This window comes from Puma concolor, chromosome A1 (assembly GCF_028749965.1).
Source record: "Puma concolor isolate L17-30 chromosome A1, mPumCon1.1.hap2, whole genome shotgun sequence".
In the NCBI taxonomy this organism is placed as follows: Eukaryota; Metazoa; Chordata; class Mammalia; order Carnivora; family Felidae; genus Puma; species Puma concolor.
This window is the reverse complement of record NC_141667.1, coordinates 84,413,820-84,427,353: the sequence shown is the minus strand read 5'-3', so window position 1 is coordinate 84,427,353 and position 13,534 is coordinate 84,413,820. Positions and strand designations below refer to the sequence as shown.

General features: G+C 31.9%; 1 protein-coding gene across 10 annotated transcripts in view; it reads right to left on the bottom strand.

Moving 5' to 3' along the window:
- Window positions 1-13,534, bottom strand: part of ARB2A (ARB2 cotranscriptional regulator A) — a 433,966-nt gene that overhangs the window by 318,168 nt on the left and 102,264 nt on the right. For 9 of the 10 annotated variants that reach the window (XM_086717888.1, XM_086717906.1, XM_086717908.1 and 6 more), the window contains 2 exons: window positions 7,813-7,878; window positions 2,633-2,824 (listed from right to left, as the gene is read on the bottom strand). In XM_086717888.1, coding sequence (XP_086574014.1) covers window positions 2,633-2,824; window positions 7,813-7,878 — 258 coding nt within the window. The remainder of the gene's footprint in view (window positions 1-2,632; window positions 2,825-7,812; window positions 7,879-13,534) is intronic. The other variant, XM_086717913.1, reaches the window with a different exon arrangement.

Below are 13,534 nucleotides of genomic sequence, written 5' to 3'. Positions count from 1 at the left end.
CAGGGGTCCTTATAGAAGTTTTCCAATCCTCACCCCAGCTTCAACAAAAGTGGCTCCATAGATTTAAACCTATTTGTTGTTGTTGTAGTTGTTGTTAACAAAACAGTCCACTTAGAAGCAGGGTTTCACTGGTGGGAAAAAGTTTTAATCCTACAGTGCTATGACTTCAATATTAGGACCTGTAATCTTATCCTAAAAATCTGTAAGGGATATAGCAGAAATTGTTTTTTACAGCTGTGAAAGCAGGAAAGCTTACTAATGCAAGAGTACACTCTACACTAGAGAGTGAGAGTGGGTGAGCTCGAGGAAGAGGTGCCATAGCAGAAATATTATAAACCATACTAAGTAGAGATCATATTGTCTATCCTGAAAAATATCAGAATTTACTTCACTTGTAATATGAAAAACTGACCGATCATGAAGAAAGGAGTAGTGGCTTCCAGTCTTTTGTAAACTTTGGAAACATTTCTTGAAAAACGATTTTAGAAAAAACTCCATAAAATAAAAACAAATAGAGCTGATCTGACTAAAAGGTAAGGGTGAAGTAGCTCTTCTCCTTCAAATTAGTCTTCCTGTGCTTGCTACCTAGAATACAACCCCTTTCCCTCCAGTTTCCTCCCGCCCCTCCCCCCGAAACTAGTCCTTAAAGAACTTGCGGAGAAATACCATGAAAAGGCAAAACCAGAGTAACAAATCACTTTATCTAGATTAAAGAGATACCCATTTTTAAATATTTACCAGGTAGAAATTTACCACAATAAAGTTCATATTCAAGTTCTTAATATAAAACAAAAAGAAAAAAGTACATCAATTAAAATTTTCAAAGTACACAACATATAAATTCTAAATACACTAAATACTAAAGTACTTAGAAATCAGCTGGGGTTTTTTTTGTTTTTTTTTTTTGTTTTTTTTGTTTTGTTTTGTTTTGTTTTTTGTTTGTTTGTTTTTAAGGAATCATGAGTTCCTATTATTGGGAAAAGCAGAAAACAGTCAAGACAGTGAAATGCTGTTAGTCTCCAAACACTACACTTCTACTTATAAGAACAAAATGACTGACGAGTCTAATGTTACCAACAAACTTCCTCCCTCCTGTTTGGGAAACCAACAGATAGCTTATTCACAGATGTTTGGCATGACTTACCATAGTCTTTCACCTTGAAAAATCTTACACAACAATAAAACTAGGAAAGAAAGGCTTAGTTGATCTATTAGCAGGCCAATGTAATGACATAAAATATTTCACTAAGCATTTATATGTACAAACACATCGAATTTTCTTTACTCAATTATATTTTCAAATATACAGTGAATTGTGATCACATTTCACATAAAATGTTCTCAGAACCACTGATAGGATCTCTTCTAACCAAAAACTAATGTGTCAGACAGAAAGGTAATTTCATGATTCATAACTAGAGATATAAATGTTTAAATAATACAATATTTTATGTCCTTCACCCTAAACTTTATTTTACTTAAATTCTACTATAGTTTACTTAAATAATACTAAAAAAGTACTGTTGAAGTTTGTAACCAATCAAAAGTAATGTCTTTTGTTCTCTGCATATCCATGAAGGCTGAAAAAACAATACACAATTAACCCAAGAAATTCTACTTGAAGCATTTTAAGGGCCTTAAAATCTGTTAATAAAAATAAAGTCCAGCTGGGCTGGGCCTTAATTTTATCATTTCAGAGGTAACAGAGCAGGAAACATATGTTTGACCTTTGCAATCATCAATGTTTCAAACAATTCCTCTCCCTTTGTAATTACAAAAATGTAATAATGTAGCTCCTATAATGCATACATGTACACATATATTCCTAAATAACTTTAAGTTCTTAAATGAAATCTTTTTCTACAAGATAGCACTTTCCTTTTTTCTGAAGAAAATCTCTATTCATATCTGAAAGAAACATATACTTTGCAAAATTTGCCTGTTCACTGAAGAACTTAACAATGAGACAGTTAAATAAAAAACAAACAAAAAAAAGCAGCCAACCATTAAGATGTAACAACGCTAGGTGAGAAAAAAACAATTTCACGATTATAGGAAAGAAAACCTTGAATACAATTTTAAAATACCAGTTTCTGAAAAGGTAGAACTCAAATAAGAATAAAGTATTTCAGTAAATATTTCAATTTACCATTTTACAGGTCTTTGTCTAATGCTTAAAGCATTTTATTTGAGCTCTGGTGTTTTTAAAAGAAATAACAAACACTGACTTATTCTAACTCTTCTTTTAAAGAATAAGAGATTAATTTCAAGTAGATTTCCTTTAGCTTCTAACTTAAGTAGGCAACGATTTCCAAAAGCCATCTTGGTATTTTTTATAAGTATTTTAAATAATACTGATAAGTATTTGATAATTTAAGTGATATATCACATAATAATAAATTTAGAATAAAAATATTCATCTCAAAGACATTATCTACATTTGTGTACACTTAAGATACCATTTTTTCATTGTAACTGCAAAATAATACAGGATAATTTTTCACTACAAATAAAAAACAATTTAAAGATAGGATTATGTTTAGAATGTACTTTTGAAGAGACAGGATAAAATAACTTATAATAAAACAGAGCTATAAAATGTCAAAAAAAATATAAAAGAAATTGCACTTACATCCATAGCTCTCTTAATAAAAGGTATCTGTGTGCCACTGTCCAGATCTTCATTTATAATAAGCCTTCTAGCCCACTGACCTGCCCTGACAACACCACTACCATGAATTAAAACCATCAGTTTCTGTGGATTTGTCAAAGCATCCTCACTCATAAAGATAAAACTCTTTGGTTCACTCTCAGTGGCATCTACCTGTAATTAAAAAAAATTAAGTAATAAATAAATGTTTTCTGATCAAGCAAAGGCATAAATGAGAAAACAACTCATGGCTACCATAAATTATAGAATGTCTATGCCAGAATTATAGAAGTAAAAACCTTTAAAAAAATTAAAATATTCATTATTTATTAGAGATTAACAATTACACATGAGGTGGGTGAGCATAAAAGACATGATAGTAATATGCAAAAGAATATTTGAAATATATCTCTCTATATTATAGGTTTAGTATTATAATACAAATGAGAATAACTGATTTTTTTTAAAGCTTCCTATGGTCTAGATACTATGGTAAATGTTGGTCTCAATCACAATCTCATTAAGGTTGTACTATTATTATACTCGTTTACAGATCAAGAAATTGAGGCCTAAGGAATTTAAATAACTTGCCCCAAATCACACAGCTAGTGAGTCTATAATTCTATCACAGAAGTATACTGCACCTATAATAGAAAACAGAAAAACCCAATAGGATGATATACCTATTGGAAAATCACATATTACCCAGGAATACTACTAAGTTTTTAAAAGGGGAGAAAGGGAACTATTTAAAAATTCAATCACCTACTATTCTATGTCAGTGGCCTTTGAAATTTTCTTCAGAATGTGAACACAGGCTCATATAACAATTATTTTCTGAAGGAATGTTATTTATGTATTCCTATAACCTTATCGACTAGGAATGGAAGCTCTTGTGCAGATGTCAGAGCCAGAAGCTAAAGTCTAGGTGCCTGGTCATATACATCCTCAAATAAAGAAGGTCAATCCACATACTATATAATGAAACAGCTCTTCACTTATCAATATTAGATATTCATAAATTTATGAAACTAAAAAATAGACAAAAACTCTGGACACCAAAAAAAAAATGTCCTAGATTCTAAATGTTCCCAGTCACTATTCCTGGGAAGAGAAAAATATTAAAATTTCTCTAGTTCTAAAACAGACTGGTAGCCATTTATGTAAACAGCACAAAGAGCAATTATTTCAGCAAGAAGAGCACAGCCACAGGGCTGGAAAAAAATCCCTTCCTCAGTGAAGCCTTTCCTGACCACCCTATTTTAAATATCTCCCCGAGAATTCTCTAGCCCCATTCTGTTTTATTTTCCTTCATAGTACATAGCACAGTCTAATATATTGCATGCTTTACTTTATATATGTATTATAATTGTTTATTAACCATCTTCTCCCACCACTAGAATGCAAGTCCAGGAAGGCATGGACTTTTCTGTTTGGATCCAGCTACATTCACAATTTCACAGCCTAAAAGAGAGGCTGGCACATTGTAGGCACTCAGTAAATAAAGGAATGAATAAACTTTTGGAATAAGGAATGTTATCAAGCATCACCAGTGACCTCCTTTAAATAAAAGGTATTTAACTAAATAATGAGTCTTCTTATAATACTTGCCTGATTCAGAAAGCATATATGGAGATGAAAATGATATATGACTATAAGAAATTTTAAAAGAGCTACACAATGCTAAGAATTAAAAAGATATAACGTGGGGGTGCCTGGTGGCTCACTTGCTTAAGCGTCCAACTTCAGCTCAGGTCATGATCTCACAGTTTGTGGTCTGAGCATCGCATCAGGCTCTGTGCTGACAGCTCAGAGATTGGATCCTGCTTTGGATTCTGTCTCCATCTCTCTCTGCCCCTCCCTCACTCATGCTCTGTCTCTCAAAAATAAACATTAAAAAATTAAAAAAAAAAACATAGCTGTATATTAGTAGCAATTAAGTATGCAGGAACAGAAGTATGAAGTGTCAAGCAGTCACATTAGCTTCTCTTGCATGCGATGTCCAGATTATGATGCTGACAGCAGGTCTGACTGAAGTGAGAGGAAGGGAAGTAGATGAGAGATGGAGAAAACCAAATGTGAGAAGAAAATTCCTTTTTACCAAAGAATGTTATATAAAAAGAGAGGAATCACTCGTTAAAATGGCTTTTTTAAAAAAGGGAAGTGGTAAGAAGAAAAATTAAACAGCAAAGCTGTCAGTGTATAATAAAACAGGGGTCAAAGAGGTTCCCAGTCATTCATTTACCAAAGAGTATGCCTAAATGTGCACAAATAAAATACCTCTTAAAATCATTGAGGCCTTAATGGATCCTGGAATGGCTATGGAAATGGACATCTGTTTATCTTAATAGAAAAAACAAACAAATAAAAAAAAAAAAACCCCAAACTCTAAAGCTATAGACTTTCTAGTAGGTTCTGATCACTATTTCTTTCTCTCTTTGACTAAGTACCCTGTTAACAAGGAACTGAGTCAACTTTTTAAGCAATGGAATGTTGGCACTTTAAATTCCACAGTAATCACTTGAAAACTGGATGAGTGCTTATTTTCAGAAGATAAAGATGTGTTTTTTATATTACAATGCTGTTCAAGAATATTTAAAGGGCTGCAAATTAAGGTAGCCATGAATAGATGAATAAAAGTTTTACTGGAACATGCAGAAGAACTGACTTTAAAAACATGAAAACACCAGAATATTCAGGGTAAAAAAAAAAAAAACAATGAAAATGAGAAATGTAGTGGTATTAATGATTAAGGAGTAAGAGCAGTATTTGAGATAGTCACTGGCTTATATTCATCTGAATTCAACACAGAATTCTTAAAGTTGGTATCTATAACTTTCTCTGTATAAAGTTAGTGCTGAGTTTAAACAGTACAATATCTATATGGTTAAAACATAATTTCCATCATTAGCTTAATTAAGTTTGAAACTGGCTGTTCAGGCCATTGTCTTCAAACAGTGGTAATTCATTAACTGAGCTTTCATTAAGGAGTGCATATAAAAGTCATTCTAGTGCACTACCTCACTTTATTGACCAATCAAATTCAAAGACCAACTGATCAGTGAGAACAATTTTTAGCAGTTAACCATTCACTTTAGGATACTCATGAACCCCACTAATTGTGATGATTATTTAAATATGACTGAAAAAAATGAACAAAAATTTATAATCAAGTTATTAATTTATGTAATCTAAAATTCTATACAAGTGTGAGACACTACAATTGAGAATAATGTGTACATGAGAATATATGTAGGATAGGGAGTAAACATAATACATGATCATAATCTTTACCATCAGATCATGGGTTTCCACAGGGTGTTGTTATTTATGAAAAGAAAAAAAAAGGGAAGAAAAGAGAAGAGTCTCTCTTTCCTTATTAAATAGTTCTATAAAACTAAAACTTAGTTCATCATCAGAGAAAAAAAAACTTTGGTGCTATTCCTATAATAAAAAGAACAACTCTGATACAAAACAAAACAAAACAAAACAAAACAAAACAAAACAAAACAAAACAAAACAAAAAAAGACACTTTCAATGCTGGCTTTGGGATTTAAGAGAACTCAGGAGAAAATAATTACACAAGAAAAATTTCACAACTATATAAAATATATGACGACAATTTGAGGAGAGATATTAATTTCCTAAAACAAATCAAAAAACTTTGGTTTCTTTTCAGTTCATGAAATCAGGAAATCTTGCTAACCAAAAATGGACATGACACTTACTATACGTCTCATTTTGGTAAAGTTTTTTCTATGTTAATTAGCTTTATAGTCTAAATTTAAATGAGAGGAAAATAATCAGATCTATAAAACAAAGTCTTCTTAAACCTCATCCCAGGCTTTCTATAAATAAAATAGTAAAACTTAATCATATAACATAATCTATAGGCCAAATATCTTCTGATTTCTCCTGGAAATCTAAGGGACAGAAGTGAGTTTAAAAGTTCCGTGTAACTGCAAGTATTACAGAGTTAAATGACTCAATATTAATTGTGTTGTAACAAGAAATAAACCTAAGTCTCTTTAAATATCATTCTTCAGAAACTTTGAAAGAAATAAAATTAACAAGAAAGGTAGACTGAACAAAAGGAAGAAAAGTTTCCAAATAAATGAGGGTCAGTGTAGCTATTGAACAGAATGATATATTATTCACTAGTACATCACAAGCACTTGGAACAGTGCCCAGCACCTAAAAGACACTTAAACAAATATTTGTTGAATAAATGAATAAATGATTAGCATTGTGACCTAGCATTTTAGCTTACTTATGTAAAACTAAATATAAGATAGATTTTCCTTTTAAATATTGAAGTATGAATTAATTTGTGAGGATAAATATTATTAAGAAATCCTCAAATGCTCCAATTCATAGAGTAACATTATCCAAAGAATTTAAAAATCTCATGCAAAATTTCATGTAAACAAAGTAATTATATGCACAGTTTTGTGCCTTAAATTAATTATTCATTAAGCCTTCCAGATTTTTATATATCATAAAATCAGAGAGTTGTCAGCAATATCAAGAATCATGTAATCTAGTACCACCATCATTTCACATATAAGATAACTATTTCTTCAGTTTGTTGCTTACTATTTCAGGTTTTACATTAAAACACTTTTTTGCAAATTTGATACTGAGAACAAATCTCAAACTTTTTCACTATAAAATGGCAAAATGTACAAAATTTGAAAAGAATGCTCTGCAAAAACCAGGAAGCATGAGGAATGAATTTGGGAATATCCAGAGGAAATAACATGGACATAAAAATATAAACAATCAAGAAATATTTAAAGAGATGGTGTATTTGTAGTGCAACAATAAGTACCTTAGTTTACTTCAGATATGTAAGTAAAAATAAATTATATAAATTAAACGAGAACGGGCAGATGGGGTAGTCCTTTTAAATGCATCACCTTTTTCAAAAAAGTCTGGTTATTAGTATTTTTTGCCTCTACATTTAAAAGTACTACTTTCAAAGAACTATTGTGCACAATGAAATGCGGTATCCACATGTATTTAATATTATCATTATCAATATCAACATATTAGAACCTTAACATTTAAACTTACCACAGTTAAACTAATATAACCATTTTCTCCTGAATTGAAAACTAACTCATTTGGAAGTTTAAGCATTTTTAAAAACAGGACTTACTGGTATAGAGATTTTTTTCAAATTACAGTCCTTTTCCAGGAGCTCATATACATATTTCGTGATGATCTAGGTAGGGGGGGGAAAAAAACACATTAAGATGTAATGTCATCCATTATCAAAGCCCACATGAATTATTATGTTATTACTCTGAATGAGTTTCTATCTTTGAATGTTTTCCCTCCAGTTTTATTGAGAAATAATTGACATGCATCTCTGTAAGTTTAAGGCATTACAGCATGATGGTTTCATCTACATATACTGTGAGATGATTACAACAGGTTCAGCTAACCTCCAACTTCTCATGTAGATAAAACAAAAAGAAAATAAAGAACAAAAATTTTAAAAAGGAAAAAAAACTTTCTCCTTGTGATGAGAACCCTTAGGATTTATTCTCTTAAAAACTCCTCTATGCATCCGACATAGTGATCATGTTGTACACTACAACCCTAGTACTTACTTATTTCATAACTGAAAAGTTTTGATACTAAATTTGGAGACTTCTTACTGATTACCTGTGATGGCATACTTCTTGCTGCTGTGTGAATAACTGTGAACCTTAATACTAAAATTTAGGGCCACTTAATATAAACTCACAAAAATATACAAGGACTTTCTGCTTTTCAAGGCAATACTCTGCTTTTTTCAGCGTTTCTAGAACCTATTTCCCTACAATTTCCATATAGGAATAGTATCTGATTTGTATTTCCATATAGGAATTTGTATCTTGACTAAATTCTAACACCTCTTTTGTATTTACTGAATCAAAAAGTGAAAGGTCAGAGGTATTCTAAACAAAAAAAAAAGGAAAATTATTCCAGAAAAATCTGGCACCAATTAGTATTATTGTTTGCAGCAGGCAGAAACACAGTTCCCCAAAGATGTCCACACTCTAACTCAGGAAACCTATTCATATTTTATGTTACATGATAAAAGGAACTTTGCAGATATGATTAAGGTGAAGGACCAGAGATGGGGAGATTTTCCTGGATTATCCAAATTGGCCCAATCTAACCCTTTAACTCCTTAAAAGTGGAAGATCATAGAAGAAGAAAGGGATGTAAAGTGAAAAGACCTTGAATGGTCATTGCTGGTTTTGAAGTTGGAGGAAGGAGACCATAAACCAAATGTGGTGGCTTCTAAAAGGCACAATAACCTTTAAACAGCCAGTAAGAAAACAAGACCTCAGTTCTGTATTTACAAGGAACTGAATTCTGCCAACAACTCAAATAAGCAGTAAGTGGATTCTCTCCTAGAGCCTCCAAAAAGGAATATAGCCTGTGCATACCTTGATTTCAGTCTGGTGACAATCATACTGGACCTCTGACCTACAGAAGTAGGAGGCAGTATATTTGTGTGGTTTTAAGCCACTGAATTTACAGTAATTTGTTACCACAAAACTAGAAAGCTAATGTACTATTTCTATGAAGGACAGGAAAGAGAATGAGGAAAGAGATGCTGAGTAAAAGCAATGATTTAATAGATTTCAAGGGTCATTTTAAGGAGTGTCGTTCCCTCAAAAAAAAAAAACTCTAGGGGCGCCTGGGTGGCGCAGTCGGTTAAGCGTCCGACTTCAGCCAGGTCACGATCTCGCGGTCCATGAGTTCGAGCCCCGCATCAGGCTCTGGGCTGACGGCTCAGAGCCTGGAGCCTGTTTCCGATTCTGTGTCTCCCTCTCTCTCTGCCCCGCCCCCGTTCATGCTCTGTCTCTCTCGGTCCCAAAAATAAATAAAAACGTTAAAAAAAATTAAAAAACAAAAACAAAAACAAAAAAAACTCTTTAATCATCTATGCACAATATCTCAGAGGATAACTTTAGCAGCAACATAATTAAAAGTCAAATTTTATGAAGCAAAATAAGAAGATGATTTTTTTTTTAGAAAATTAAGATGTCTTGAAGGAGGTCAAAATCCCTTCTTCTATGTATATGTATTAATTCATTTTGAAAGAGTATAGTAGATGCATGCTAGAACATCGCTTCCTTGACTAATAATGATAATTTCAAACACTACAACACTCACTATACTAGAATGAGGCAGTAATTAATAGTTACTAATCAAATATTCCCATATCTTAATGTAGTAGTTAAAATTATGTTCATTATACTGTTACCCGAAGGCAGCAGTGTTGTAAACTGGAAAAAATAAACTAAAAATGTGTAGGGTCAGACAAAAGTATGTATGAAGTCATATAATGCTCTGCCACTTCAAGAAAAATAACTAAATGAGATTAGCTAAAATGAGTAGCTTATAATTTTCAAAAATTTCCTATTACCTATGAATCACAAAAGATCCTTACATTTAAAGCAATAATAAAAACAATTAAACTTAGTTCAAACCCAAATGACTTCTACCACTAAGCAAAATACTTCAGAGACGTAATTGGAGAATTCAATAATTAAACTATTTCAGCAGTTCATACCTTAAGTCAATATGAAATACAATATTACAATTAATTCTCAACTTTCCTCTACACCATAATATAAAACAATTCAAACACTAGCTTAAGAATTAAAAAACAGTAGGGGTACAGCCTTAAAGACAGAGTCTCCAAACTTTCGTGAATTTTATTTCTAGGAGCCCTACTAGGTTCTCTCTGTGAAGACTAGAGAAAAATCCCTTTCTGCTTCTAGCAGTGCATAAGGGAAAAGTAATCATTTAAAAATATTCTAGACCTTTCTGTCTTCCTTAATAAGGCCTGCCCATAAGAGAAACTATTTTACCAGAGCCTAATTGACATGAGGGAAGGGAAATGCCCAATTCAGGCTCCCTAAAAGACTGAGACCTAATGAAGAATAGAATATTTCCTCCCACACCTCACTACATGATCTTCAGATCTGTAGTGTTCCTATAAAATAACAGGGAGTTATAGCTAAAGAACTGTAGGAGTCACACCCATTTAAGGTCTGTAGGAAAACTCAAAGAAGGAAGATAGAAACTAAGAAGAGGAAATTTTAGCCTTGGACATGAGAGCTATATAGCAAATAGAAAACACAACCTAACTCTTAGCCAGATAAACATAAAACTTCAAACTAATGATCCACCTACCAAAGTTCCTTTTACCCAAAACAGCATGCCCAGCTTTCAACAAAAAATAACCAGCCATAATAAAAGACAAAAAGAAACAGTCTGAAGACATAAATCGAGCATCAGAACCAGACTCAGGGCAGAAAATTTGGAATTATCAGACTTAGAATTTAAAACAACTATGATTACATGCTGAAGAATTTACTGGAAAAAGTGGGCAACATAAAAGAATAGGTAAATATGTAAGCAGAGAGATGGAAACTCTATGAAATAAAAAATAAATGCTAAATAAAAAACACATAACAAAAATAAAGAATGCCTTTCATGCACTCATCAATAAATTGGACATGGCTGAGGGGGAAAAAAAAAAAGAATCAGAGTTTCCAGATATGTCAATAGACAGTTCCAAAACAAAAATGTAAAGAGAAAAAAAAAAAAAAAACAATGAAAAAGTGGAACAGTTTATGTGAGTGGGACAACTGTAACAGGTTTAACATATGTATAATGGGAATACCCGAAGGAGGATAAAAAGAAAGGAATAAAAGAACTATGTGAAGTAAAATAATGGCTCAGAATTTCCCAAAGTTAATGACAGACACAAAACTACAGATCCAGGTAGTATAGAGAACTCCAAAAAAGATAAGTACCAAAAACAATAACTAGTTTTATCATATTAAAACTACACAAAACCAAATACAAAGAGAGTATCGGGAAAGAAGGTACACCAGGGACAAGGGGGATTCGAGAAGTGGGGAATGTGGGGGATTTTAGCTACAGAAGAAAAACGATAAGAATTACATCACACTTCTCTTAGAAACAATGTAAGCAAGAGGAATTGAGTTTTGAAAGAAAAATTTTGAAAGAAAATATTGAGTTTTGAAAGAAAAAAACCCATCAATCTAAAATTCTGTATCCAATAAAATCATGCTTCAAAAATGAAAGAGAAATAGACTTTCTCAGACAAAAAAAAATTGAGGGAATTTTTTTGCAAGTAGAACTGCCTTGCAAAACACACTATAAGAAATTATTCAGAGGGAAAGAAAATTATATAGGTCAGAATGTACCTAAAGAAAGGAATAGTATGAGAGAAAGAACCAATAAAGGTAAAATATACTTTTTTAAATTTTCTTATTCTTAATTGATCTAACAGATAACAGTTGTGCAAAATAACAGCTAGAATGTATTTTGTGATTATAGCTTATAGAAAAGTAAAATGAATGACAGCAAGGTTATTAGTTACAGGAGGCAGAAACTGAGAACACTCTGTTATAAATACTGGCACTACCTGTGAAACAGTATGCTGTTACTTGAAAGAAACAGCAGAAAGAAAAAAAATACTACTGACAATGTTCCTGGATTTCTTTTGATTCCTAAGAAGCAGCCAGATATACAAAAATAAAACCACAATGGAAAAGATAGAAAAATAATTTTAAGACTATATATTCATGAAATTGATTGTTGGCTACCAAGAGAATAACGCTTTCTAAGGAATTAGAGTCTAACTAACTTTTTCTAGCTCAGGGCTAATTGATCTAGAAACTAAACAAAGTTTTAACAAAGTGAGGAGGAATGATCAAAGAAATAGACCACAGAAGGAAGGAAAATGAAGTCTGATATACACTCTCAATGAGGTACTTCCAACAGAAAAGATATGTTCACTCTGCAATAAATTTACATTAGAGATTTATTGAGCAATTGCTGTGTGTTTATAATGTATCTCATACATTTCAGCTTTATTTCTGATCCTTAAACAAGAAGTGAACACTGGTACCCTTTACCACTACAAAAGCACTAAAATTATTCTGGCGGCGTGGGGGAGTACAGTGGGTGACACTAAGAAGCTACCCAGAATACATTTCAGACCCTTTTGGAACTGGACTTAGGAAATTAAGTGAGATGATAAACATATACGACAAGAGATATGACTGGTTAAAAGAGAATTACTATAAATAATTAAGTGAAAATATAAAGTTCACTTTAAAAAATTGTAAAGCTTCCGTTCTTTCTTACTCTGAAGAAAATCCTCTCATTAGCAACAAACTAAATTCGGCCTGATTGACTCACAGCAATAACAATTTTTACTTCACAACTTTATTAAAAATATAAGATAAAAACTTGTCTATTGGGCTAATTAGGAGAGTAAGAACTTCAGCCCAAAACACAAAACGACAAACCTCATAAATTGTTAGTCATATATACCCCTAAAGAGAATAACTAAATGTTGAGTATCCTGATTTGAGGTGCAAAGGTAAATAAAATGAACTGAAAGAAAAATTCTGAAAGATTTAACTATATCTCTGCCTCCTGCAATCAAAGAAAACATCAGAAAATAGACTCCATAGGTTACCTATCTGAATTATGAATTAATAAAATTTGAATTTTAAAATGTTTTAAAAGGAACAGCTTTTAAAGAGCCTTAGGCTAATCAACCTGGTAAAAATCTAGTTCTAAATGACAAAATGAAATTAAATGATTTTTACAGTAAAGCAACGGTTTACTCTCAGTTCCTACTTAACATAATAACGTACATGGTATTTTTATTAAATAGATATTTATAGAACAGTTGAAAACAGCTTAGTTCTACCTAAGCATCTCCTTTTAATATTATTCATTTAATTAGAAAGCTCTGATTTCACAAATAAGTCACGAGAAGTCAGTGCAGAAGTGTGACTTATAAATGTATCACAAATGTAAAAAAA